General features: G+C 42.3%; 1 protein-coding gene and 1 long non-coding RNA gene across 4 annotated transcripts in view; one reads left to right on the top strand and one right to left on the bottom strand.

Annotated features, from left to right (window-relative positions):
- The window catches only part of LOC123573691 (uncharacterized), a 40,629-nt gene extending 31,833 nt beyond the window's left edge, over nt 1-8,796 (bottom strand). For 2 of the 3 annotated variants that reach the window (XR_012434955.1, XR_012434956.1), the window contains exon 1: nt 8,618-8,796. This is a non-coding gene — a long non-coding RNA (uncharacterized lncRNA). Of the gene's footprint in view, nt 1-7,848; nt 8,009-8,617 lie in introns of those variants that run through there. The other variant, XR_012434954.1, reaches the window with a different exon arrangement.
- A 1,703-nt stretch (nt 8,797-10,499) lies between these two features.
- The window catches only part of HERC5 (HECT and RLD domain containing E3 ubiquitin protein ligase 5), a 50,487-nt gene continuing 35,006 nt past the window's right edge, over nt 10,500-25,980 (top strand). The window contains exons 1-10 of the mRNA XM_005555394.5: nt 10,500-10,917; nt 13,034-13,154; nt 13,795-13,871; nt 15,840-16,061; nt 17,547-17,638; nt 17,870-18,000; nt 20,952-21,097; nt 22,526-22,602; nt 23,330-23,433; nt 24,781-24,840. Coding sequence (XP_005555451.1) covers nt 10,653-10,917; nt 13,034-13,154; nt 13,795-13,871; nt 15,840-16,061; nt 17,547-17,638; nt 17,870-18,000; nt 20,952-21,097; nt 22,526-22,602; nt 23,330-23,433; nt 24,781-24,840 — 1,295 coding nt within the window. The 5' untranslated portion in view covers nt 10,500-10,652. The remainder of the gene's footprint in view (nt 10,918-13,033; nt 13,155-13,794; nt 13,872-15,839; nt 16,062-17,546; nt 17,639-17,869; nt 18,001-20,951; nt 21,098-22,525; nt 22,603-23,329; nt 23,434-24,780; nt 24,841-25,980) is intronic.

The raw sequence follows: 25,980 nt of genomic DNA on the forward strand, positions 1-25,980 counted from the left end.
GCCAGGCTCACCAAGCCCTTCTCAGCATTCCAAACCTCACCAAGCCCTTCTTGTATGTGGAAGAAAAGAAAGGTATAGCAGTGGGAGTGCTTACTCAGAAGCTGAGAACAGAGCCTAGGCCCATTGCATACTTTTCTTTTCTTTTTTTTTGAGATGGACTCTTGTTCTGTCTCCCAGGCTGGAGTACACTGGCACAATCTCGGCTCACTGCCACCTCCAGCTCCTGGATTCAAGTCATTCTCCTGCCTCAGCCTCCCAAGTAGCTGGGATTACAGGTGCCTGTCACTACCACGCCCCAACTAATTTTTGTATTTTAGTAGGGACAAGGTTTCACCACGTTGGCCAGCATGGTCTTGAATTCCTGATCTCAAGCAATCCACCCACCTTGGCCTCCCAAAGTGTTGGAATCACAGGTGTAAGCCACTGCGCCCAGTCGTTGCTTACTTAGCAAAGAAATAAGACAGGGTAGCCACCAGGTAGCCCAGCTGCCTCTAGGCAATAGCAGCCACTGCTATTTTGGTTGAAGAAGCTATTAAAATTACTCTAGGCTGACCAGGCATGGTGGCTCACGCCTGTAATCCCAGCACTTTGGGAGGCCGAGGTGGGCGGATCACCTGAGGTCGGGAGTTGGAGACCAGCCTGACCAACATGGAGAAACCCTGTCTCTACTAGAAATACAAAATTAACTGGGGGTGGTGGCACATGCCTGTAATCCCAGTTACTCCCGAGGATGAGGCAGGAGAATTGCTTGAACCCGGGATGCGGAGGTTATAGTGAGCCGAGATCGTATCATTGCACTCCAGCCTGGTCAACAAGACCAAAACTCTGCCTCAAAAATAAATAAATAAATAAATAAATAAATAAATAAACTAAAATTACTCTAGACCAGCCACAACTCCCCACCAGTCCTAGAAATAAAAGGACATATCTGGATGACAGGAGAAAGATTAAATACGAGGTGGCACTCCTAGATAATCCAGAGATCACAATTAAGACCTGTAACACCTTAAACCCAGTTCTATTAGTCTGTTCTCACGTTGCTAGTAAAGACATACCTGAGACTGGGTAATTTATAAAGGAAAGAGGTTTAATTGACTCACAGTTCCACATGACTGGGGAGGCCTCACAATCATGGCTGGTGGAAGGCAAAGGAGAAGCAAAGTCATGTCTTACATGGCAGCAGGCAAGACAGCATGTGCTGGGGAACTCTACAAAACCATCAGATCTAGTGAGACTTATTCACTATCATAGAACAGCACCCATGATTCAATTACCTCCCACCGGGTTGTGGCAGGCCAATTCTCCCTGACAATCACACAGACAGGCCTGTATAGCACTCCAGTTACACTGACAGATTTCCATAGCACTGCCTTAACATTTAGCCAATAGTTAAGCCTAGGGAAATTGTTGCCCAGACATCAAAGCTAAAAATGAAACGTATGGCATACGGTCAGTAGGCTTCTCCCTAACCTGGAGCAACTCAATATAATAGAGACAGTCTTCCTAGTGCTGGGACCCATCTGGGGTCAACGGAATCTGAGACAGGTCAAGGTGACAGTGGCAGCTGTTTGAATAGATTCATTGGAGAGTCCAAGGCAGCTCTCTGGACCAAGCTGCAAAGGAGATAAGACAGAAATAATCACTCTGGTACCATAGTAGACAGGCCTTGAAGGTACTGGGGCCCTTTTAATCAAACTTAGCAAGCGTTTTTTGCCTCTGACCTTCTAGTTGAAACAAAATTAGTTACAAATAGACTTAGACGAATGCTGTACTGCATGTAGGCACCTAACCCCAACCTATACATGCACTAAGAAAATTGTAACACTTTGGGTTGGTCTGGTGGAATTATCTCTGGCCTTCTCCCTGTATCCAGTTACATCAATAAATTCCATTCTTTCCTAGTTTGTCTGCTTCTCCTTACTGGGCCTTGAGAAAACACAGCCAGACCCAGCTTGGTTCCAGGAACAGGGTCCCTCCCACGACACATGGAAATTATGGGAGCTACAATTCAAGATGAGATATGGGTGGGGAACCCAGCCAAACCATATCACCAGCCGCACTGCTACCTCTGGGCACCATAACCAATCATTCCTGTGAGCAGATCACTGTACACAGACATGTGAGCCAGCCTCTTTTATATCAGCCTCTTCCAGACCCTGAGGATACTGGTTTACAGACGGCAGCAGCTTTGTGCTAAATGGGGAGGACCAAGCTGGATACGCAATAGTGAATTATACCAGTTTTGAAGTCCAGCTACTGCCCCCATGCACATCGACATAAAGGCTGAGATCATTTTTCTTACTCTAGCATTAAGGTTGGGACAAGGGGCCGGTGCAGTGGCTCAAGCCTGTAATCCCACCACTTTGGGAGGCTGAGGCAAGTGGATCACCTGAGGTCAGGAGTTCAAGACCAGCCTGACCAATATGGTGAAACCCCATCTCTACTAGAAATACAAAAATTAGCTGTGTGTGGTGGTGTGTGCCTGTAGTCTCAGCTACTTGGGAGGCTGAGACAGGAGAATTACTTGAACCTGGGAGGCAGAGGTTTCAGTGAGCTGAGATCGCACCACTGCACTCCAGCCTGGGCGACAGAGCAAAACTCTGTCTCAAAAAAAAAAAAAAAAAGTTGGGACAAGGAAAGAAAGCTAACGTCTATACAGATTCTAAGTATGCATTTCTTGCATTTCTTGTGGTTCATGCTCACGCTACAATTTGGAAAGGGGACTATTTACTAACAGGCACTCCCCCATAAAACATGGGATTCTTCAGCTATTGCAGACAACACTTGCCAGAGGCCATAGCCATTATTCATTGCAAAGGGCACCAAAAGAATCTAACCCCTATAGCACAAGGGAACAAAAAGGAATCCAAGGCAGCAGCCCTCAAGGTACAATCTCAACAAGTTTTAGCACTACTCCTTTTTTATGACTCCCCAATAGAACCTGAGTACACCTCACAGGAAGAACAGCTAATAAGACAACAGGGAGGAATGAAACAGGTATCTTGGTGGTATAATCAAAAATAAATCTTCTCCAAGCAGCCCAATGGAAAATCATAAAAGCCCTGCATAACTCTTTCCATGTGGGAAGAGACACAACTTTGGCCATGGTAAACAAGCTCTTCACTGGATCCAACCTAGCTTCCATGGTCAAACAGGTCTGTCAAGCCTGCTCACTGTGTGCACTAAATAACCCAGGAAACAAACTGCCTCCTTTAATAGAGCCAATCCAAAGAGGGGGAACTTACCCAGGGGAAGACTGGCAATTGGACTTTACCCATATGCCAGCCTGTAAAGGATTCAAGTTTTTACTAGTACTGATAGAAAACTTTATTAGCTGGGTTGAAGTTTACCCTACCAGAACAGAAAAGGCCAATGAAATAGTGAAAATTCTCTTAAAAGAAATAATCTGGCCGGGGACGATGTCTCACACCTGTAATCCCAGTACTTTGGGAAGCTGAGGCAGGCAGATCACTGAGGCCAGAAGTTTGAGCCCAGCCTGGGCAACATGGCAAAACCCTGTCTCTACCAAAAAAAAAAAAAAAAAATCATCTGGCCTTGATGGTGCATGCCTGTAATCCCAGATATTCATGAGGCTGAGGCACAGGAATCCCTTGAAACAAGGAGGTGGAGGCTGCAGTGAGCCGAGACCGCACATTGCACTCCAGCCTGGGCAGCAGAGTGAGGCTCTGTCTCAAAAAATAAAATAAAATAAAATAAAATAAAATAAAATAAAATAAAATAAAATAAAGAAAGAGAAATAACCCCTTGGTTTGGGTTACCCCAGAGCCTTCAAAATAACAGCTTATCTCCCAAATAACTTAAGGGGTTGCTAAGGCCCTCAGGATCAAATTTACATTCAGCATGGAGGCCTCAATCCTCCAGGAAAGTAGAAAAGGCTAATCAAACTCTAAAATGGTCATTAAACTGTGCCAGGAAATGTCAGAGACTTGGGTCAACTTGCTCCCCACAGCCCTCTTAAGGATCCGTAATTCCCCTCAAGCAAAAATTAATATGAGCCCATATGAAATATTATATGCAAGGCCATTTTTAACTAATGATCTAATCACTGATCCAGAAACAACCAGTTTAGTAAAATACCTAATTAACCTGGGACAATTTCAGCAGGATTTACAAAAGTTTGGAACCCAGTGGTTCCCTGTACTGGGAACTAAACAGCAACCCAAAATTAGGCCAGGAGGTAAGATACTGGTAAAAACATGGAAAGAGGGATCATCTGCTCAACAGCTACAACCCAAATGGAAGGAACCATTTTCAGTGGTTCTGGCCACACCTTCTGTGGTCAAAGTACTAGGGTTAGATAATTGGATACATCTTTCCAGCGTTAAGCCTGCCATACCAGAAGTTTCCGGACCCCGAACCTGGAACTCCTACCAGCCACTATACCTGTGAACCTGTGGAAGACCTGAAGTACCTGTTTAAAAGAATGGCCAAAAGATAAGTAAACGCCTGTTAACTTTCCTTGGTGTCTTTTCTGTGTGGTCGTGGTAGTTGGGGTAATACTAGTTATTCTTACACTATTAAACTGCCTTTTCCCAAGTGGTGGGATCATCTCCTCTGCCCTAGTAGAATCCTACCCTGTAGGACTTAAAGGAGGCAAAGTAACAAAAAGGTACATTCATACCCACAATGATTTGCTACAGGCCACACACACTGGAATCACGCATATTGGGAATTGGCTTAATTCTACAGCAGGCCCTCAATTTACCCTCTGACCGGTCATTAGGTGACCCTCAGTATTTACTAAGAACCTTGAATCTAATACAAAGACTGTTAAGCACCACCAGCCCAGTCTTGTTTTTCTGTTTTTGTTTTTTGGATTTTTTTTTTAGTAGAGACAGGGTTTCACCGTGTTGGCCAGGCTGGTCTTGAACTCCTGACCTCAAGTGATCCACTTGCCTAGGCCTCCCAAAGTGCTGGGATTAGAGGCATGAGCCACTGTGCCTGGATGCCAGCCTAGCCTTAGCAAAATATTGTTGGCTTTGCTTATCCCCATACTCTCCCAGGTACGCTGCTATCCCAGTCCCAGCACGTTATTGGGCCCTTGAAAAAATGACTTACCACGTTGCCTACAAAGGAGGAACTCTCTTCAAACTAATAAACTTAGATGACTTATACAATCAAATTACAGACATGACAAAGGTTACAATGACAGGATGAGCAGTAAACCTCCTGCAGTCTTATCAGAGCAAGCTCTCTAGGGTTACATCCTCAGAAAAATCCATCTGGGGCCCAATATCAACACACACAGAGCTAGAATTCCAGGTACATTCTGTGTCAAAAGGAGCCAAAAGTCCAGTCAGGTCCTGGGGACCTTGAAAAGTAATCAGTGCAATTACACCCTGGAGATTAATCCCTCACACAATCATGTAAATTGCACAGTTACCCAAACTACGTGATTTAGAAAACCTGTATGGTTTTCATGGAAACCACTCCTACTTAAGGGCACCTTAAAAGATATTCGGTCTAAATACTGTTAAGGGAAGCCCACTAGCTGTGTCCACACGTTTCCTTGGGAAGACTGCATTAGCCCTGAAACCTTTAGCTGTCTTTTGGTTCCCCAATATGAAAATACCCCCGGGTGGTTATTGGTGGACACCAAAAGCAGCTACCTCCACCGGGAAAATAAAACCACTGGGGCAACCCAACTTTGCAAGGCCCCTTTCAGTCTTTAACAGGGGCCACCTTAGCAGGGACCTTAACTACTTGGGAAAGCAAAAATAACAAATTAACCCATATGTTCACCACAGAAAACAATTTCTGTCTTGAAAAACAGGGAGCCTTTTTCCTGTACAGGACCAGCTCCTACTTACGTTTACCTGCCAATTGGACTGGAACTTGTACACTTGTTTATTTAGCCCCTGAAATTAATATAGCTCCCAATAACCAATCTCTCACTATACCTTTGACTGCAACCACCAGACACAAGCAAGCCATCCAACTCATCATACCCCTTTTAGTAGAGCTGGGAGTAACAGCAGGAATAGGAACAGGAGTTAACAGGCTGGCAGCCTCCCTATCCTACTACCAGAGTTTGTCCAATGCTTTCATGGAAATCTTGGATGACATTGCTCAAAGTATTGTCATCATACAAAATCAAATAGGCTCCCTGGCAGTGGTCACTTTGCAAAACAGAAGGGGACTAGACCTTGTAACTACTGAGAAGGGAGGCTTATGTCTTTTCCTAGAGGAAGAATGCTGTTTCTATGTCAACCGATCAGGAATAGTAAGGGATGCCACCTGAAAACTAGCTGACTGGGCCGCTAAAATACGACAACAGCTGTCGGAATCATGGGGCTCCTGGTCAAGGCTGCTGGGCTGGGGGTCATGGCTCCATCCCCTAGCCAGACCATTGCTATTGGCTATACTGGCCCTGGTCTTTGGACCATGTTTGCTAAACCTTTTAACCAAGTTCATTTTCTCTTGCCTAGAAACCAGTTAGCTTCAGATGATGTGTGACAAGGTTTCCAGCCAGTGTCAGGTAAAGGCACCACCTCTGGCCATCAAAAGGTTACCCTGTCTCCACAAGACAAAGCAGGGAGAGAGTTCTGTGGTCCCCAGTAGGTAGGACCAGCGTGTAAATCAGCAGGAAGCAGTTACAGAAGAAAAGACCATCACTCCCTCTGCCTCCCATAAAGATTTCTAGGGATCATGTCTCTCAGGGGGAAAATGAGGCAGAAGAACAGGGTCCGGAGATAGGGAATCTAAGGATAATTTGGACAGACTCCATGGAGCCAAAGAGTCTGCACACTGACCTATGATCGGTCCATTCCAGGATCTTCATTTGCATAAGGTTCCAAACCACATCAGGCTCTGATTGGCCACAGGCCAAACCTGCACTCTGGCCAATGATTGGTCCATTCCAGGACCTTCATTTGCATAAGGCATCAGACCATACCAGTCTTGGATTTTCCATGGGCCAATTCACCTCGACCTCTAATTGGTCACAAGCCAATCCTTCATTTACATAGGATATAACCCACAAGAAACCTCTAGAGGGTACTAAAGCCCCAGAAGACTTTGCTACCACAGCTCTTGAATCACTTGCTTGAGTCCACTCCCACCCTGTGGAATGTACTTTTGCCTTTGATCCTTCACTGTCTTCCACTCTCATAAATTCACTCCTTCACTGCTTGTTCATGTGTGTTGTTCAATTCTTTGTTCAATGTGCCAAGAACCTGGACACCTTACCATCAGAACACTTAACCTGGTAACAAGATGAATATGTTCTTTCTTTTTTTTTTTGAGTTCCATTGTGCAGTGTGGTAAATATAATTAACAATACAGTATTGCACTTTTCAAGATACCTAAGAGATTAAATTTGAAATGTTTTCACCACAAAAATTGTTAAGTATTTGAGGTGATGGATGTGGGAACTAGCTTGATTCAAGTATTTCACATTGTTATTCATAAATTATAAGATTACTTTGTTCCCCATAAATGTATACAATTATAAATTGCCAATTTACAATTTAAAAAAGAGAACTAGTTGAAAAATGTTTGTATAAATAATAAAGTGATGAATCAAGAATAATTGTTCTTTAAGAGACAAGGTCTCACTATGTTGCCCAGGCTGGTCTTGAAATCCTGGGCTCAAGTAATCCTCCTGCCTTGCCTCCCAAGTAACGGGATTACAGGTGTGAGCCAAGAATAATATTTTTAATAAAATAATATTATGTAAAGCAATATTTCCTATATCCCTAACCTTGCTAGATATATATTTTATATTCAGGAATATCTCTAGAGTTTTTATTTTAGCAAACTGCTGAATAATTTATTTCAAAAATCTGAATGTTAAGGGATTCATTAATTCATTGAATAATTACTTACAGTAGGTACTGTGTGGCAAGAACCATTCTGAAGGCACTAGCACTGGCAGGCCATCGACCAGGAGAACAATGCGGAGTTTGGCCAGGGCAGTCGGAGGACAGCCCGGGCCGCTGAGCGCCTCAACTCCAGGGGAAAACCAACTCCCTTCTGGCTTCCCCATCTGCTGAGAGATACTTCCACTCAGTAAAACCTTGCACTCATTCTCCAAGCCCACATGTGATCCGATTCTTCTGGTACACCAAGGCAAGTACCCAGGATACAGAAAGCCCTCTGTCCTTGTGACAAGATGGAGGGTCTAATTGAGCTGGTTAACACAAGTGCCGATAGACAGCAAAACTAAAAAAGCACACAGTAGCACAGCCCACTGGTGCTTCAGGAGCAGTAAACATCCATCCCTAGACACTGGCGTGGGGTCAGAGCCCCACAACCTGCCTGTCTGTATGCTCCCCTAGAGGTGTGAGCAGTGGGGCACTGAAGAAGCGAGCCACTCCCACTTCGCACGCCCTACGAAGGGGACAAGGGAACCTTTCCCGTTTCATTGTTAGAGGTCAAAGCTTTTTCCATGGCACATGCCCAGTCTACATGACTTGAAGTTCTGGCTCTGTTATACCTACAAGGTAACTGGCCATTTTGTTATCAAGACAGTAGGCCAGTTTGGGCTCTGAGGTTATAATATACGGCCATCTGAGTTTTGACAGGGATTCCATGGGGATAGGCAAGCTGGAACAACTGGAAATCCATAAGAAAAAAAATGAACCTTTATTCTTACCTTATACTGATGCAGGAATTTTTGCTTCTTAGCTCAGCTAAAATCCAGGTTCTTGTCTCATGACCAGGAACAATTAGGCACATGAATACATTGAAAGGTGAAGAGTGGCATTTATTAAAAGAAAGCTCTCAGCAAAAAAACAAGGAGGGTCCTGCCAAAAGGCTCCCGGCTCACAGACTGAATAATAGGTCTACGCACACAAGCTAAAGACGTCTTGCTCCTCCCTGCTGCATAAGGCTGAATTCCCTGTGGCTGCAACCCACTCTCCCAGTGCAGGTGGGCCCCCAAGTGCCTTGTGGGCATGCCCAGACAAGACCCTGGGCAGGCTTCCGCAGCTGCACAAAAGCTTGTGGGGCAGGTCAGAGATTCTCCAGGGACCCTCCCTTATCTGCCTCCTGCATCTATCAATACTATAAAGAATAATTCATTTTAAATATAATGGAAACCAAAACTTATAAAACTTCTAGAAGGTAACAACTGAGGAAATCGTATAATCTTGAGTTTAGCAAAAACTCTTAAGTAGGACAAAAAAGGTATGAACTATGTAAAAGAAAAAATGGATAAATTACATGAAAATTTAAAACTTCAGTGCTTCAAAAGACACTTAAAATGAAGAGGCAAGCCACAGACAGGTAGAAACCATTTCAAAACGTATAGCTAATAAAGAACACGGTATGAAACATATAAAGAACTCAAATATAATACATAAAGAACTCTTAGATAATAAGTCAAGCTAGCTAATAAATAAATGGTCAACACATTTGAATACACACTACACAAAGAAGAGTACTCCTGCCTTGGCCTAAAAAAGAGCTGGGATTACAGGCAGGAGCCCAGGCCCAGCCTTGTCAGTTGATTTTCGGTGACCCTTCAGAGGGCAAAGGGGAAGTTTTCTCCTGTTTCCTACAACCGACAGGCTCATCAATTGGTGAATGGATAAATAAACTGTGGCATATCCACACGATAGACTACCATTCAGCAATAACACAAAGGAATTACTAATTAAACACAATAGGATGAACCTCAAAGCATTGTGCTAATTTAAAAAAGCCAGACATCACTTAGGTATGGTTCCGTTTGCACGCATTCTAGAAAAGGCCTAAAGCACACCACTGTTGCCAGGCACCCAGGAGTACATAGCTGAGCAGGCGCGAAAGGGGTGGGGGAGGGGTGGCTGACTGCATACCTCTGCCCAGTTTTATCACGGTTTGAGCCCCGCGCACAACCCTCTTTTTTTTTTTTTTTTTTTTTTTGATAGGGAGTCTAGCTCTGTTGCCCAGGCTGGAGGCAGTGGCGCAATCTCGGCTCACTGCAAGCTCCGTCTCCCGGGTTCACGCCACTCTCCCACCTCAGCCTCCCGAGTAGCTGGGACTACAGGCGCCCCCCACCACGCCCGGCTAATTTTGTTTTTTGCATTTTTAGTAGAGACGGGGTTTCACCGTGTTAGCCAGAATGGTCTCGATCTCCTGACCTAGTGATCCGCCCGCCTCGGCCTCCCAAAGTGCTGGGATTACAGGCGTGAATCACCACGCCCAGCCGCGGCGCACAACGCTTAACAAACTTTGGCTTCCCTTATCCCGCCCTCTGGAAATGCGTGTGTCAGGGTGCCTCCTAGTGGAACTGCAGCGTTTCCTCGAAAGCCATTCCGTCCAGGAGTTAAGGTGGCCGCTGCACGCCCGGGAACTTTCTCAGTCCAGCCCACCGGCCTTTACCCTAGCCAACGACCTGTTGCCTTTGGCCGCCTGCCTAGTCACATTAGTTTCCTTTTCCTTTTCGATTCCGCCCCCTAAAAACAACAACAAACATTCTGTTTCGTTTCTCATTCGAGCTGCAGGCTCCGCCCCCAAGCTGCACGTGGGGGGCGTGGCGTCCGGGCAGAGGCGCAATAGCTGAGGCTGCGGTTCCCCGACGCCACGCAGGTGGGCGCAGCTGGTTCCCGCTCTGCGGCGCGACGCACGGGGCAGTGGGCGCGCTTAGTCCTGGGACAACGCGTTCTCTCCTCTCCCCTCTGGGCCTGGGACCCCGCAAAGCGACAATGGAGCGGAGGTCGCGGAGGAAGTCGCGGCGCGACGGGCGCTCGACCGCGGGCCAGACCGCCGCGTCTCAGCCCGCGAAGTCTCCGGACGCGCAGCTCTGGCTCTTCCCCAGCGCCGTGGGCTTCTACCGCGCGCTGCTGCGGAGGGCCGAGGTGACGCGCCAAATCTGCTGTTCGCCGCGGCGCCTAGCGGTCTTGGAGCGCGGCGGGGCGGGCGTCCAGGTTCACCAGGTGCTCGCGGGGAGCGGCGGCGCCCGAACGCCGAGTGAGTGGGGCTGGTGTGTGAGGGCTGTGAGGGGCGGGCGGTCGGAGGTCCGCGCCTGAGGGAAGAGAGCCCAGAAGGCCGCAGACGCGCGCCTGGCTCGGGTCGTTTCGCCGACGGCGCACCTGAGCTTTTTAATCCTGGTCCGTGTCGGGTGCGGGGTGAGCGGGATGCTGGCGACCAGCGAATCCTCCACTCAGCAAAGTGGCCGGTGCGGGGCATGCGGGCAGCATCTTCATTCTTTTAGCCAGTCTGGCTTTCTCATAGGTTTCTGTTCAAGTTTGTCCCCCCGTCCTGCGCCCGCCACATTTTCCACTAACTCGTTTTGAGAAAGTAGTCACTGCTCCAACTTTGGGAGCCATTCTCAGTGATGGGATTTTACCTTGGCCTTCAGTTGCACTTCCACGTTCTCATCGAAGTGGCGGAAATAATTGCCCACGTTCTTTAAAATTTTGCCCATCTGTGGAGTGAATAAATTGGTATCTTGCTGCGAGTTTATTTTGCGTTTAACTACTGGACGTTTGCATTCCTTTTTCAGTAAACTGCCTATTTGTCTTTGCCTGGGTTTTAAAAAATTGAGTTGTTAAATCTTTTGCTTATTTGTATGGAAGAGGTATTTGAGTATTGAATAAGAATAGCCTTTTGCCCATTGTACATGTTGTAATATTTTTCTCACTTTGCCATTTGTGGATGTTGTTTTTTATTGTGCATTTTTTTGGGGGTAGTCAATCGATTTTTTGTCTGTTAAAGAGACTTACAGATTTTATGTTAGGTTGGAAAGCTATCCACACTCCCAATATTTTTTAAAATGTACTCATCTTTATAGTAATTTTAAGGTTTTTTTGTTTTGTTTTGTTTTGTTTTTTGTTTTTTGTGTTTTTTTTTGAGACGGAGTCTCGCTCTGTCGCCCAGGCTGGAGTGCAGTGGCGCGATCTCGGCTCACTGCAAGCTCCGCCTCCCGGGTTCACGCCATTCTCCTGCCTCAGCCTCCCGAGTAGCTGGGACTACAGGCGCCCACAACCGCGCCCGGCTAATTTTTTGTAATTTTTAGTAGAGACGGGGTTTCACCGTGGTCTCGATCTCCTGACCTTGTGATCCGCCCGCCTCGGCCTCCCAAAGTGCTGGGATTACAGGCGTGAGCCACCGCGCCCGGCCGTTGTTTTTTTTTTTAAAGTTAAAATTTTTCGTATGCTTGGAATTTAAGTACTGAGGTAGGAGGGGAGCTAGATTTATTTGCTTTTCCAAATGCTTAGCCGATGTTCCAATACCAGTTCTTAATACTTCCTTTTTTTCAACTGACTTGAGATGCTGAGACTCTTTAAAGGAAACCATAGGTCCGCCGGGCCATTTCTTATTACCAAACTGTTTTGGTTCCCCTAGCATTTGTAATATGGTTTGTGCTTTGAGATTTTCACATGAATAGATTCTATTTCGTTAGCATTGAAGATGAAACAAGGTCCCAAAACTATCCTAGTTTAATTTTTGTGAACAAATTAAATAAGAGTACATTTTAACTAGTGGACAGTTTAAAATCTCTTAACTTTAGAAAGGGCCAAATGTGCACTAATGCCAGTGAAAAATGTTTTCAACAGCATCCTCTTTAAAAATAGTACCCCAAACATAAACTTTCCTTTTAAGAATATAGGCATTGGCTTCTATTGGGAACTGTTGGGAGGTGTTTATTACTGTTACTTGCTTTTTGGGAGAAAGGAATGTATTTCAGAATACACAATCTATTTGTTCTTGAAATGAGTTATGTTGTCGTAAAGTTATATTTTCTTATAGACCTTTTCATCTTTGTCATTTCAAATTTCGTTTGTCTTCACTTAATAAACAAAAACCTAAAAGCAGATATTTAATTGGATATTTTAAGGGTATGTTCCATTTACAACAAAGTATAAATCAGTATTCTTTCTAATTAAAAAAAAATATACGTCAAGACAATTGTCATTCCTAATTTGCTTTGCCTACCAGAATTTTCTTAAGAGAAGTTCATGGTAAGTCAAAGCTTGTCTAGTTGAAATGTTTCCCAGATGTTTTAAGTGTATTATAATGAAATTAGTAATACAGTGGGTAATAATCAAAGTGATGATAGTTCCTGGTTGGATTTGCTTTGTAGAATGCATTAAGTTAGGAAAAAACATGAAGATACATTCCGTGGACCAAGGGGCAGACCACATGCTGATTCTCTCATCAGATGGAAAACCATTTGAGTATGACTACAGCATGAAACATCTAAGGTAGGGAAGTTTTTTCTTTTATTAAAATTAATTTTAATCAAAAGACAATAATTTTTGTAGGAAAATGTTACCATATCTGATTGTTGTCCCCTGCTTTATATAGTAGCATCTTAAGTAAATGATAAATTCTGAACTGACCAGTAAAGTCCTTACGTCCCCCAGGGCAGGTATCATGTGTTGTTTTGGCATTTAAAGAAAATAATTAAATAGTCTGCCTAGCCCTAAATTGGACTTTCACGTTCATTAACTCATTTGATCCTCACAATAGTTCTGTAAGTTCAATTTCTGGAAATAAAAGTTTTTAACCTAGAAAAAATACACATTATCATGAAATGATTTGAGACTTTTCCCTAGTAGATTATATGAATTAGAACTCATTTTCATCTTGCATTTATTCCTGCATCATAAAATTATTGTTTGCATAGTATTTTATTATAATTATGTAATGCATGTTTTTTCTTAAACCACTAATTAAAACATGTAGTGTTTAAAAAATAATTTTAGATGTACTGAATGTGATGCAATAAATTGAAAGTTTTTTCTTGAGCTTCATTTCTAATTAAATACTATTAATAGTTCTGAAATCCGTGTTGTAACTTTCATTATGGCGATTAACACAAAATGTATTTTCCTTCATCAGGTCTGAAAGCATTTTACAAGAAAAAAAAATAATTCAGATCACATGTGGAGATTATCATTCTCTTGCACTCTCAAAAGGTATTTTTCTGTAATATTAATAGTTTTGTAGAAGTAATACATGTGTGTATATGTGGAGCCAGTAGAATGTCTATATTTCACTTGTAACAGGACGGAAATACAGTTTTAAATTTGATATAGTTCCGAATACTATTCTTAAAGCAAATACATAATGAGAGAATTCTTGGATCTATAAAATGTTCAGGTTTCCATAATTACTATTCCTAAATTTGATATGATGTTTTTATTTTTCAAGTATGAAACAGTGAAAATTTTCTGAATAATCAAAACTGTTTTCTCTACAGCTGGTTCAGGCCTGGGGCCACCCTTTTCCAGAAACTGCTTCCCTTTTCCTAACACTCTTCCAACTTCCACTCTTCCAGCTCAGAATCCCCTTTTGTGGCCAAGCTGCAGGCCTCTGATATGTTTTAACATTGCCTTTTGAATTCAAGGATTCTCCCTAACCCTGTAATATTTCCCATTTTCTATCGGACATTGTCATGGTGGGAAATGGAAGCAGTGAATATGAATTACTTCCTAAAGAAACTTGACTATGAGGCCAGGCTTGGTGGCTAATGCCTGTAATCCCAGCACTTTGGAAGGCTGAGGTAGGAGGATCACTTGTAGCCAGGAGTTTGAGACCAGCCTAGACAACATAGGGAGACCCCATCTTTACAAAAAAACCTTAAAAATTAGCTGGGCGTGGTGGCTTGCACCTGTAGTCCCAGCTACTTGGGAGGGTAAGGCAAGAGGATCCCTTGAGCCCAGGAGTTTGAGGCTGCAGTGAGCCATGATCGTGCCACTGCACTATAGCCTGGGTAACTGAGCGAGACCCTGTCTCAAAAAAAAAAAATGTACTGTGAATGGAATAATTAAGATAGCAGTAGGGTAATAGAAGGGAATTCGGAGTCAAGGGAATTTTTGTTAATATATAGCACAGATGTAAGCATGTTCATAAACTGAATAGAATCTGGGATTCAAGGGAAGTTAATAATTAGTGAGTATTGACCTTCATTTCAAAGCCTGTTGAGATTTGATAGTATGAACTTGTATTGGAAAAAACTGATCATTTGACTTCATTAATTCATTAACAAATATTTCATATTATCTACTGTGTTTTGATTATGAAGATGAAACACACACACCCTGCCTTTAAGAAGCCCAGGGTCTAGAGGCGTGTATGTACAAGGGATATTCAGAGTTTATTACTAGTAAATCACAGTACAGAAATAATAAAAGTTGGGGAAACAAGAAATTAAGCTGGTCATGCTCATCATTATATTCCTGGTGGTTGACAGGTGCATGAAAATTGTGTGTGAAGGAGAGGCTCTGCTTCCCACCAGATCCTGCACAGTATCTTGCAAAGAGATGCCAGTAAACCTTAATTCTCTGGTGTATTTTTTAAGACTCTATTAGATATTGTCAGCTCTATCAGATAACATCTAAGAACACTCCCTAAAAAATGTGCTCCATATATTCAGTTAATGGAAGAAGAAACTAACTCGTTCGAACAACTGTAATTTGAAATTAATTTTACAGTTGTTGATTTGGGATCTTGTAATTTCAGATGAATTTTACAGTTGTTTATTTGGGATCTTTAGGCACATGAAAGGGAGGGAGATAGAGAAAACAGTAGCTCTAGGGTTTTTCGCAGAGGTAGATTGCTTCTGTTTTTCATGGGCCCATCCTCTGAGTGTTTTACAGTAAGTATTTCTTGAATTTGATTTATAATCAAATTTATGATGTTGAAGATATTCTTTAATATGTTCAAATAGCTTCACCTTTGAGGTGAGGGATACAGAAGTGTAACTGTCACTGCTAAAGAGAAGATTCTATGTTTTTCTGTCAGACATAGGGGAACTGAGAGTACCATCAGTGCAAAGGTACAATATTGTGATATTATACTATGTAGAGCATGCATCATGCTTTAGGGTAATGCCTGCTGCATTTTAAATGGAATAAAACAGCATTTGCTTTGTTTATGTCAAGGTGGTGAGCTTTTTGCCTGGGGACAGAACCTGCATGGGCAGCTTGGAGTTGGAAGGAAATTTCCCTCAACCACCACACCACAGATTGTGGAGCACCTCGCAGGAGTACCCTTGGCTCAGATTTCTGCCGGAGAAGCCCACAGCATGGCCTTATCCATGTCTGGCAACATTTATTCATGGGGAAAAAATGAATTTGGACAACTAGGCCTGGGCCACACTGAGAGTATGGAACACATTCTCAGATTCCTGTCACCAACACTTACACTTGTTAGATGAATTGAATGGACCTCCCTGTCAAATAATGGTTCAAATCTTCACTTCGATTTGCAGTACTCTTCCTGATTACCTCCCTGTCTTCAGGGCAGAATCAGTCCAAGAGGCATGGGTAGTGTGGAAGTTGTTACTGTAATTGAGACATGTTTCAGAGCTGTGTGTGAGATGGGAAAGGGCATTGAATTAGGGATGAGAACCTGGATTCTGATTCCCACTTTGTAGTTTACTAACTGCAAGCCTTGCCCAGTCACTAAACTTTTCTCTAAACCTCATTTTCTTTTTCTATAAAATGACAAGTTTGTATGAGATGACCTTTAAAGCCTTTGCACTTAAAGTCTGCTAGTGTATTATTACAAAAGAAAACTAAAATTATATTTAAGAAATCACATATCCTGATCTTATTCTATAAGGTATCAATTATGTCTGTAAACACACAAAAACACACATGAAGAAACATGTAATTTCCATTATTGAACAAAGCTGATGGTAAAATTTCTCATGATCCCAAAAAACTCATTTAGAGTTTTCAGGTGTAAGAAATTCTGCTCCTTTACCCAGCTGTGGTACTGTATGCATTTCCCTGGATCACTGGTTACTCATTTCTCTCTGACACAGTGCAATGCTCATTACACAGAATAGCCAATAAGTCAGTGTTAGAAAAATATTCAAAGGAGAGAAGAGAATAAAGCAGCCGTTAAACTACTTTAGCTGAATCTCTGAGTGCTTTGACATGAAAATAATCATGAAGAAAAGAAGAGGTAGTGTGAGGTGATGACACTAGTAGATAATTTGAAAGAAAAAGGAGGGCCGGGCGCGGTGGCTCAAGCCTGTAATCCCAGCACTTTGGGAGGCCGAGACGGGTGGATCACAAGGTCAGGAGATCGAGACCATCCTGGCTAACACAGTGAAACCCCGTCTCTACTAAAAAATACAAAAAACTAGCCGGGCGAGCTGGCGGGCGCCTGTGGTCCCAGCTACTCGGGAGGCTGAGGCAGGAGAATGGCGTGAACCCGGGAGGCGGAGCTTGCAGTGAGCTGAGATCAGGCCACTGCACTCCAGCCTGGGCGACAGAGCGAGACTCCGTCTCAAAAAAAAAAGAGGAATTGCTATGTTCATTAAAAGTAATTCTAGATGGGTATTGGAAATATCTAATGTGCTGCAATTAAAGTGAATGAAGTCAGAATTGAGAACAGGCTTTAGGACGTGGTTTGACCCTTTCACAGGTGGGTGCCCCTAAGTGTGACCCTTTTGGCCACTGGTCCCACCTTCACCCTGAGGCATAGAACTTGATCCTAAACATGGCAACATAGAGCCTTTCTTGTCAGAATATCACGAGAACTGTTGTTGCTGGGTTGAGAAGCAGCAGTCCAGGTAACTGCAGGGTGAAACTCAGCATTTCCTTTTGGTCACTTCAGCTATTTTTTTCCTTACATAGGTAAAGATTCTCCTTCCCTTATTGAAGCACTAGACAATCAGAAAGTTGAATTTCTCGCTTGTGGTGGCTCTCACAGTGCCCTGCTCACACAGGTGGGTGTACCCTTGTCTCTTTTTGGCTGTATTTTTAGAAGAACATTTTGTATGGGAAGCTAGTGTTTCCCAGGGAAGAAAGGTCATCACTTCCTACATGTAGGACTGTCCTTCTGATATTTAGGAACTTTACTTTGACAGTGCTTTTTATTAGTTATTCACTTTGCATCAGTGAATACTACTTTTTTATTTTATTTCTCTAGCATCTGATATGACATTCCCTTTCCTTAGGATGGACTGCTGTTTACTTTTGGTGCTGGAAAACATGGGCAACTTGGTCATAATTCAACACAGAATGAGCTAAGACCCTGTTTGGTGGCTGAGCTTGTTGGAAATAGAGTGACTCAGATAGCATGTGGAAGGTAAGTTGTAAAGTATCAATGAAAATTGATAAAATGAATACAGTAAACTAGATAGTAATTTAATAAAATTTCTATCAGTTTCTTTGAGATTTAAGTATCATACATTTTCAAATCAGTGAAAATGCTTAATTTATATTATTTAGATAAACGTAATACCCCTTTTACTATACATGGTTGTTTTCTTTGTTGTTGTTTTTAATGAGCAGATGCAGTTCACTTTCTGCTGTCTCCTTAGTGAAAATACCTTTGTAACTATTCAGGTGCACTTTTGTCTTTAAGAAAAATAAGTCATTGTTTATTTGGGAAAAGTAAAGTGCGAATCACAAAGGATTATTCATTAATGTAATCACCCTCTCTCACAATGCCTTGCGGCCAGCATACTTTTTAATTACCAGAGTTCTTTCACTGTAGCCTGCGCTGATCATGGTAAAGTATAAGACATAGTCAGTGATGGTTTGAGTGAAATATTCCTGAAAAGTTTAATTTTCACAGCTCTTTTTTAGAAAATAAAGGTAAAATGTCTTGCTCAGACTCCTTGGTTTATTTAAAGGTTTTTTTGTTTTGTTTTGTTTTGTTTTGTTTTTGAGGTGGAATATTGCTCTGTCACCCAGGCTGAAGTGCAGTGATGTAAGCTCAGCTCACTGCAACCTCCACCTCCCAGGCTCAGGTGATTCTCCCACCTCAGCCTCTGGAGTAGCTAGGATTACAGACGTGCACTGCCACAACCGGCTAATTTTTTTTTTTTTTTTTTTGAGACGGAGTCTCGCTCCATCGCACAGGCTGGAGTGCGGTGGCACAATCTCGGCTCACTGCAAGCTCCGCCTCCCAGGTTCACACCATTCTCCTGCCTCAGCCTCCTGAGTAGCTGGGACTACAGGTGCCTGCCACTATGCCTGGCTAATTTTTTGTATTTTTAGGAGAGACGGGGTTTCAACGTGTTAGCCAGGGTGGTCTCTGTCTCCTGACCTTGTGATCCACCTGCCTCGGCCTCCCAAAGTGCTGGGATTACAGGCGTGAGCCACCGTGCCCGGCCACAACTGGCTAATTTTTGTGTTTTTAGTAGAGACGGGGTTTCACCATGTTGGCCAGGCTAGTCTTGAACTCCTGACCTCAGGTGATCTGCCTGCCTTGACCTCCCAGAGTGTTGGGATTACAGGGGTGAGCCACCATGCCACTATTTAATTTTTTGGTCATCAGATATATCAGTGCACGTCTTGCCAGGGGGATATTGGGAGTTGATGGGGTTAAAAAAAAATTCTCCCCCGTATACACTACTCTTTTGGGCAGTTTTTCCCTCACTAAACATAGAGCAAAATTCAGACTGTATTTGAATGTTGGGTTCATTTGTTAGTTTACTGAAACCATTCTTGTAAAAAACTAACATGCATACTTTCAGTCTGATTTTCTTATAATCTTGGAGTAGAATTACATAGATGGGTAATATTAAGGTAGACCAAATTATCGGAATATGAGTCTGTTCACCAAACAAACATCTCTTCAATATTGATACCTCATTCAGTATCTCTTAACCAAAGCAGTCTTATTACCTCTTTGGATTCTTCATTACATACAATCCTTTTGAGTAGCATGTGTTACAAGAGAAGGAGGCAAGTTGGAGATCTGTCTTAATGCACATCAGGGCAATACCCCTACTAACAGGACAATTCACTGGAAAGACTCGGGAACTTACTGAAAGCTATTATACTCATAGTCACATTTATTACAAGAAGAGGATACAAATTAGTACCAGTGAAAGGAAGAAACATAAGGGTAGGGTCTAGGAGGGCTCCAAATGCTGAGCTTGTGGCTGTCATCTCCCCTTGGAGGAGATGGATGGTGTTATCTCTTCTGGCCTGATAATGTGACAGGACATACAGAATTTGCCAACCAATCAGAGAAATTTACTCACCCAAGTTGAGAGTTGTTTTTGTTTTTTCTGGGTTTTTTTTTTTTTTTTTTTTTTTTGGAGACAGTACAGGATGTACATAATTTGCCATTCAGTCACAGAAGTTCACCTAAGTCAAGAGTTGTTTTTTGTTTGTTTGTTTGTTTTGAGACAAGGTCTCACTCTGTCACCCAGGCTGGACTGCAGTGGTGCTATCATGGCTTACTGCAGCCTTGACCTCCCAGGCTCAAGCAGTCCTCCTGCCTCAGCCTCCTGAGTAGCTGGGACCACAGGTGTGTGCCACCGTGTCCAACTAATTTTTAAATTTGTTGTAGAGATAGGGTCTCCTTATATTGGCCAGGCTGGTCTTAAACTTCTGGGCGCAAAGTATCCTACTGCCTTGGCCTCCCAAAGTGCTAGGATTACAGGCATGAGCCACCACACCCAGCCTAGATGGAGGATTTCTATTGGGATTTTATTGCTGAGGCATGATTGGTTAAATCATTGCCAGGTAGTTGAACTTAATCTCCAGCTCTGCCCTCCTGTAGGTCTGAGGGCTTGGGAAATTCTGTGGGTTTAGAGGTTACCTCCCAGGAACTGGGCACCAGCCAGACCTCTCTGGGCAAGGCAGATTCCTTGCTACACAACAGTATAGTGGAGATACAAACAAGCAAAATAGGAAATCAGTGTGGTAAAGGTCTTTGAGAAATTAAATGGGAACTCAACTGAGTCTTCCAGGATGGGAAGAGAAGGGACTCAGATGGTTTCCAAGTGACGGTGACTCAAACTGAAGTTGAAAAATGAGCAGAGGGCAAGGGGAGGTGCTTGTTCCAACAAAGGGAACACCATTCGCCAAAGTATGACATCATGGTCTTGAGTGGCCTTTGGGTTCCACAGTCTTTTCAGGTACATGTTGATTTCTTGGTTTCCAGATGGTTTTCATCCTTTAGGAGATGTTTAGTTTCACTCTCACTGGGTAACATAGTTTTGGCAATTTACTGTATTGCTAAACACTCTCATCATTGTGGATAATTAAGGATTGACCATATGTGCTTTTATTTAATAGGTGGCACACGCTTGCCTATGTTTCTGATTTCGGAAAGGTCTTTTCCTTTGGTTCTGGAAAAGACGGACAACTGGGAAACGGTGGAACACTTGACCAGCTGATACCGCTTCCTGTGAAAGTATCATCAAGTGAAGAACTCAAACTTGGTAAATTCTTTAGGAACATAGGGTTTGGCATAGTATCTTTTTAGAGAAAATGATTTTTCTAACTGGGTAATGTGGCAAAGAAAGCAGTATATGACTATGAAGGGAGTTTCTCTAAATATTGGTTTCATTTTTTTACTGGTAAACAATTCAAGAGTCAGTCTGATTTATTGAGGCAAAATAATTATTCTGTATTACTCCTTCAGATTAGGATTAATGTGAATTTAAATGATAAAATACACAATGGATTCAGAGGCATATGCAGCTCTCATTCCAGTTTGCAAGAGACTTAACTAATTCTGTGGTGGCTGGTTGCCCTGGTTAAGTTGATCCACAGTCATATAAAACCCTCAGAATAATGAGCAATCAACATATACCTGGCACTGAACTGCACTCAGCACTTACTTGTGTTATCTCACCAATCCTTGTAACGGTTCTGGGAGGTGTATTCTGCCACTTCTGTTTTATTGGAGGATAAAGAGACTTGGAGAGAAAAGGGTTAGCCACTTACTCATGGCCAGTAAGTGGTTTGTCTGGAGTTGAACCGGTGCCCTTTATGACCTCAATCTGAGCTCTGAAACACTCCACTATAGAAGCACCTTGGAGCATTTCTGTTACTTGTTTCTGAAAGCTTAGTGGTGACCTCAAGTGACAAAATTTACTCATTTCTTGTGGGAAAACGAACAGTAGAGTTATTTTCTTAAGCAGCATGTATTATCTTTGATTCCTTATAACCAGTTACATGGGCTTAAAGTACTTATATTCTTTATAGCCAGCGTCATTGGTTAAATCTTGAAAACATGGTTTTTAGTAATGGGAGTTGGGCCGGGTGCAGTGGCTCACGCCTGTAATCCCAGCACTTTGGGAGGCCGAGGCGGGTGGATCATGAGGTCAGGAGATTGAGACCATCCTGGCGAACACGGCGAAACCCCATCTCTACTGAAAATAAAAAAAAATTAGCCAGGCGTGGTGGCGGGCGCTTCTCCCTAGTAGTCCCAGCTTCTAGGGAGGCTGAGGCAGGAGAATGGCATGAACCCGCAAGGCAGCGGAGCTTGCAGTGAGCAGAGATCGCACCACTGCACTCCAGCCTGGGCAACAGCAAGACTCCATCTCAAAAAAAAAAAAAAAAAAAAGGTAATGGGAGTTGAATTAAACTGATAGCATTTAGCTAATCAAATATTTGCATTTTATATATAAATATTTATATTATGTATATTAAACTGATGTCACATGTCCACCTTGTGAATTACGTATGTTTGCCAACTAGACTTTACTCCAAAGTATATGTATTTCAGCTTCTTAATTGGTGGAGGATGTATTTTGTCTATTAAGATGACTACGTTTAAGAAGAATTTGAAGTTATTTAAATTGAACATGCCTGTTTGTGCCAAATGACTTTCTAACACTCTTACTTTTTGTGCATCCTTTCAGAAAGCCATACCTCAGAAAAGGAGTTAATAATGATTGCTGGAGGGAATCAAAGCATTTTGCTCTGGATAAAGAAAGAGGTAAAAATAGATCTCCAGGTGTTCTATAACCTGGTATTTTAAGCAAAACTAAGGGTTCTAGTATCCAAGTTTGGTGAATTCCAAAATCATTGGTTTACTAGGCTGACTTTTTGGGGGATAGCTGGACATTACTGATCCTTTATTATCTAAACTACATCAGTATTTTCCCACAAAAATCAGCAAATTTTTCTCTGGTGAATGTCTAATCAATGTGATTTCCATAGACTCTACTTACCTTTTGGGGGCTGCTTGCCAATGATGTTTTGTCGGTGTCCTGGCAAACAACAGAGTGGCAGATTCTAAAAATGACTTTGCAGGCCAGTACTCCCCAAGGTTCATGGGCTTGCAAATAAAATGTCCGTAACTTCCCTGCCCTACTTCACCAAGTGAAATTGAGTTCCTCACACTTCTGCACACAGAGCTTTCAGGATCTTCCCTTCCTTTCAAGGCTGTCTGATGTTCAGTTTAATTTGATCGTATTTGTATAAAGTGCTGAGTGTTGAGGCCCTCAGAGAAATTTACTTTCAGTCTAAGCCCCTTTGGACAAGAAAGTGGCAACCAGGCAAATGATTGATTACTTATTGGTTGAGTATCACTTTGTGATTGTCCCAGGGCTGTATTACCCGTATTTAAAAGTCAGTTTTACCCTCTAGAGTGTACCTAAGAGTTGAGTACCTATCTCTGATGTGTCTAAATTATTGTATTTTACTTTCCTGTTTGTTTACAGAATTCCTATGTTAATCTGAAGAGGACAATTCCTACACTGAATGAAGGGACTGTAAAGAGATGGATTGCTGATGTGGAGACGAAACGGTGGCATAGCACAAAAAGGTACATCCCACAGTCTGACTGTCTGCTTATATAACACTCTCAAGTATCATTTCCCAAACTGGTTCTGCACAGCAGTATAAGATTTTGTAGTCAGGGTTTTCCAGCGAAACAAACTAATAGTATATGTGTGTATTTCCGTCTCTATCTCTGTCTCTATCATGTCTGTCTGTCCATCTATCCATCTATGGAGGGGAGAGAGAGAGATTATTTTAAGGAATTGTCTCGTGAGATCGTAGGGGCTGGCAAGTTCAAAATCTGTAGGGCAGGCCAGCAGGCTGGAGACTTGGGGAAAAGTTGATGTTGCAACTCAAGTCTGAAGGCAATCTAAAAGCAGAATTTCCTCTTCTTTGGGTGACCTCAGCCTTTTCTCTTAAGGCCTTCAACTGGATGAGGCTCACTAACATTATGGAAGGTGCTTTCTTTTTATTCACTCGTTCAAGTGCTTTACTCAGTTTACTGTTTTAAATGTTAATCTTGTCTAAAAAAATATTTTCATAGAAACATCCAGAATAATATTTGACCAAATATCTTGGTACCATGGCCTAGCCCAGTTGACATATAAAACTAACTATCACAACTAGCATGTAAGCTCCATGAGGACAGCTTTCTTTACTGCAGGGCTTCTCCAGGCCTCTGTTTATGTATATTGTGACTCTCTGGCCAGAAAATACAGTCTATAGTGTTCCCCAGTCCCATTCGATACTGGAACCATTAGTTTGTGTTCCTGTTATTCTTAGCCAAACAATTTGTACCATTCTTCTCTAAACCATAGAACTCCTACAGTCTTATAGAACTCCTGCCTATTCTTACAAACATCATCTTTTAGAAATATTTTAAAGTATGACTTTCTAATTCTGGAAAATGATTGTACAAAATGGTTGCACAAAATAATTGCATCATAATTTGCAAGCATAAATAATTAAGAACTGTACAACTACTGCTAAGATGAAACTCAGCATACTTCTTCCCCCATTTAATTTCTGGTAATTTATTTTGTTTCTACTTCAATGGAATAGAAATAAATAGGACTTGCATAGTTGGTGGGGTAGGAGTATTTTGTTTGTTCAAGAAAGTTCTGACCATAAATCAAGCCTTTCCTCTTTATTTGAGGCTTCTCTTAGTATGTATAAACTTTTTTATTTCCCATGTTTGCCACTGAAATTTTGAGATTTACCAAACAGAATGGACTTTTGGAAGCCAAGATAATATGCGTACAGATAGGAGACAAATGGAGAGGTTAGAAGGATTGTTATAAGATGTTGTATTTATCATGTTTCATGCTATAAAGAGGCTGTGTGTATGTATACCATGTGATTTGGTTTAACCAGTGTCTTATTACTAATACAGGGAAATCCAAGAGATATTTTCATCTCCTGCTTGTCTAACTGGAAGTTTTTTAAGGAAAAGGTAATATATGTAATAAATTAATTGTATTAAATTGTATTAAGAGTACCATGAAAGAGGATAAAAAATGATTGGAGGGTAAAATAATTAGCTGTGTGTTCGTCCCTTTCTAAAAATTGTTTTTTAACAAAAGTAAATATATGCTTGCTGTAGAAAATGTCAAAAATACATACAATAAAAAGAAAGTGAAAATCTTCCATAATCCATCACATAAGAGTAATAGCTAGCACTTATGTATATTATTTTTTCATGCAAATGTATTCTTTTACAAAAAATGAGATCATACTGGTTTTTTGTTTTTGTTTTTTGAGACAGGGTGTTACCCTGTCGTTGCCCATGCTGGAATGCAGTTGTGTGATCTTGGCTCATTGTAACCTTCGCCTCCCAGGCTGTAGCAATCCTCCCACCTCAGCCTGAGTAGCTGGGGCTTCAGACATATGGCACTACACACAGCTAATTTTTTTATTTTTTTGTAGAGCCAGAGTTTTACCATGTTGGCCAGGCTGGTTTCGAACTCCTGAACTCAGGCAATTTACCAGCCTTGGCCTCCCCAAGTGCTGGGATTTCAGGCGTAAGCCACCATGCCCAGCTGGATCACATTGTTTATACGTTGTTTTATACTTAATGTTTGCCCATTTTACATTTTGTTCTATCTTTTTTGGTATACATATATGTGTGTGTGTGTGTGTGTGTGTGTGTATATATATATATATATATGTATTTTTTTTTTTTTTGAGACAAGGTCTCCTGGAGTTACAGCATCATGGTTCTTGGGCTTAAGCATCATCAAACTCTTGGGCTCAAGCAATACTCCCACCTTAGCCTTCCACGTAGCTGGGACTACAGGCATGTGCCACCATCTCCTGCTAATTTTTTAACTTTTGTAAAGACAGCAGCTTTGCTATGTTGCCCAGGCTGGTCTTGAACTCCTGGCCTCAAGCAGTCCTCCCACCTCAGCCTCCCAGTGTTGAGATTATAGGTGTGAGCTACCACACGCAGCCGGTAACATAATTTTAATGGCCTCATGACCTTCCATTAGAAGGTCTTCCATGAGAAGATACTTAAACATTTCATTAATGACTTTATATTGAAGTACTAAGAAATTATTGGTCAGAAGCTCCCTCTTTTGGTTCCCACTTTTCA

Source organism: Macaca fascicularis, chromosome 5 (assembly GCF_037993035.2).
Source record: "Macaca fascicularis isolate 582-1 chromosome 5, T2T-MFA8v1.1".
In the NCBI taxonomy this organism is placed as follows: Eukaryota; Metazoa; Chordata; class Mammalia; order Primates; family Cercopithecidae; genus Macaca; species Macaca fascicularis.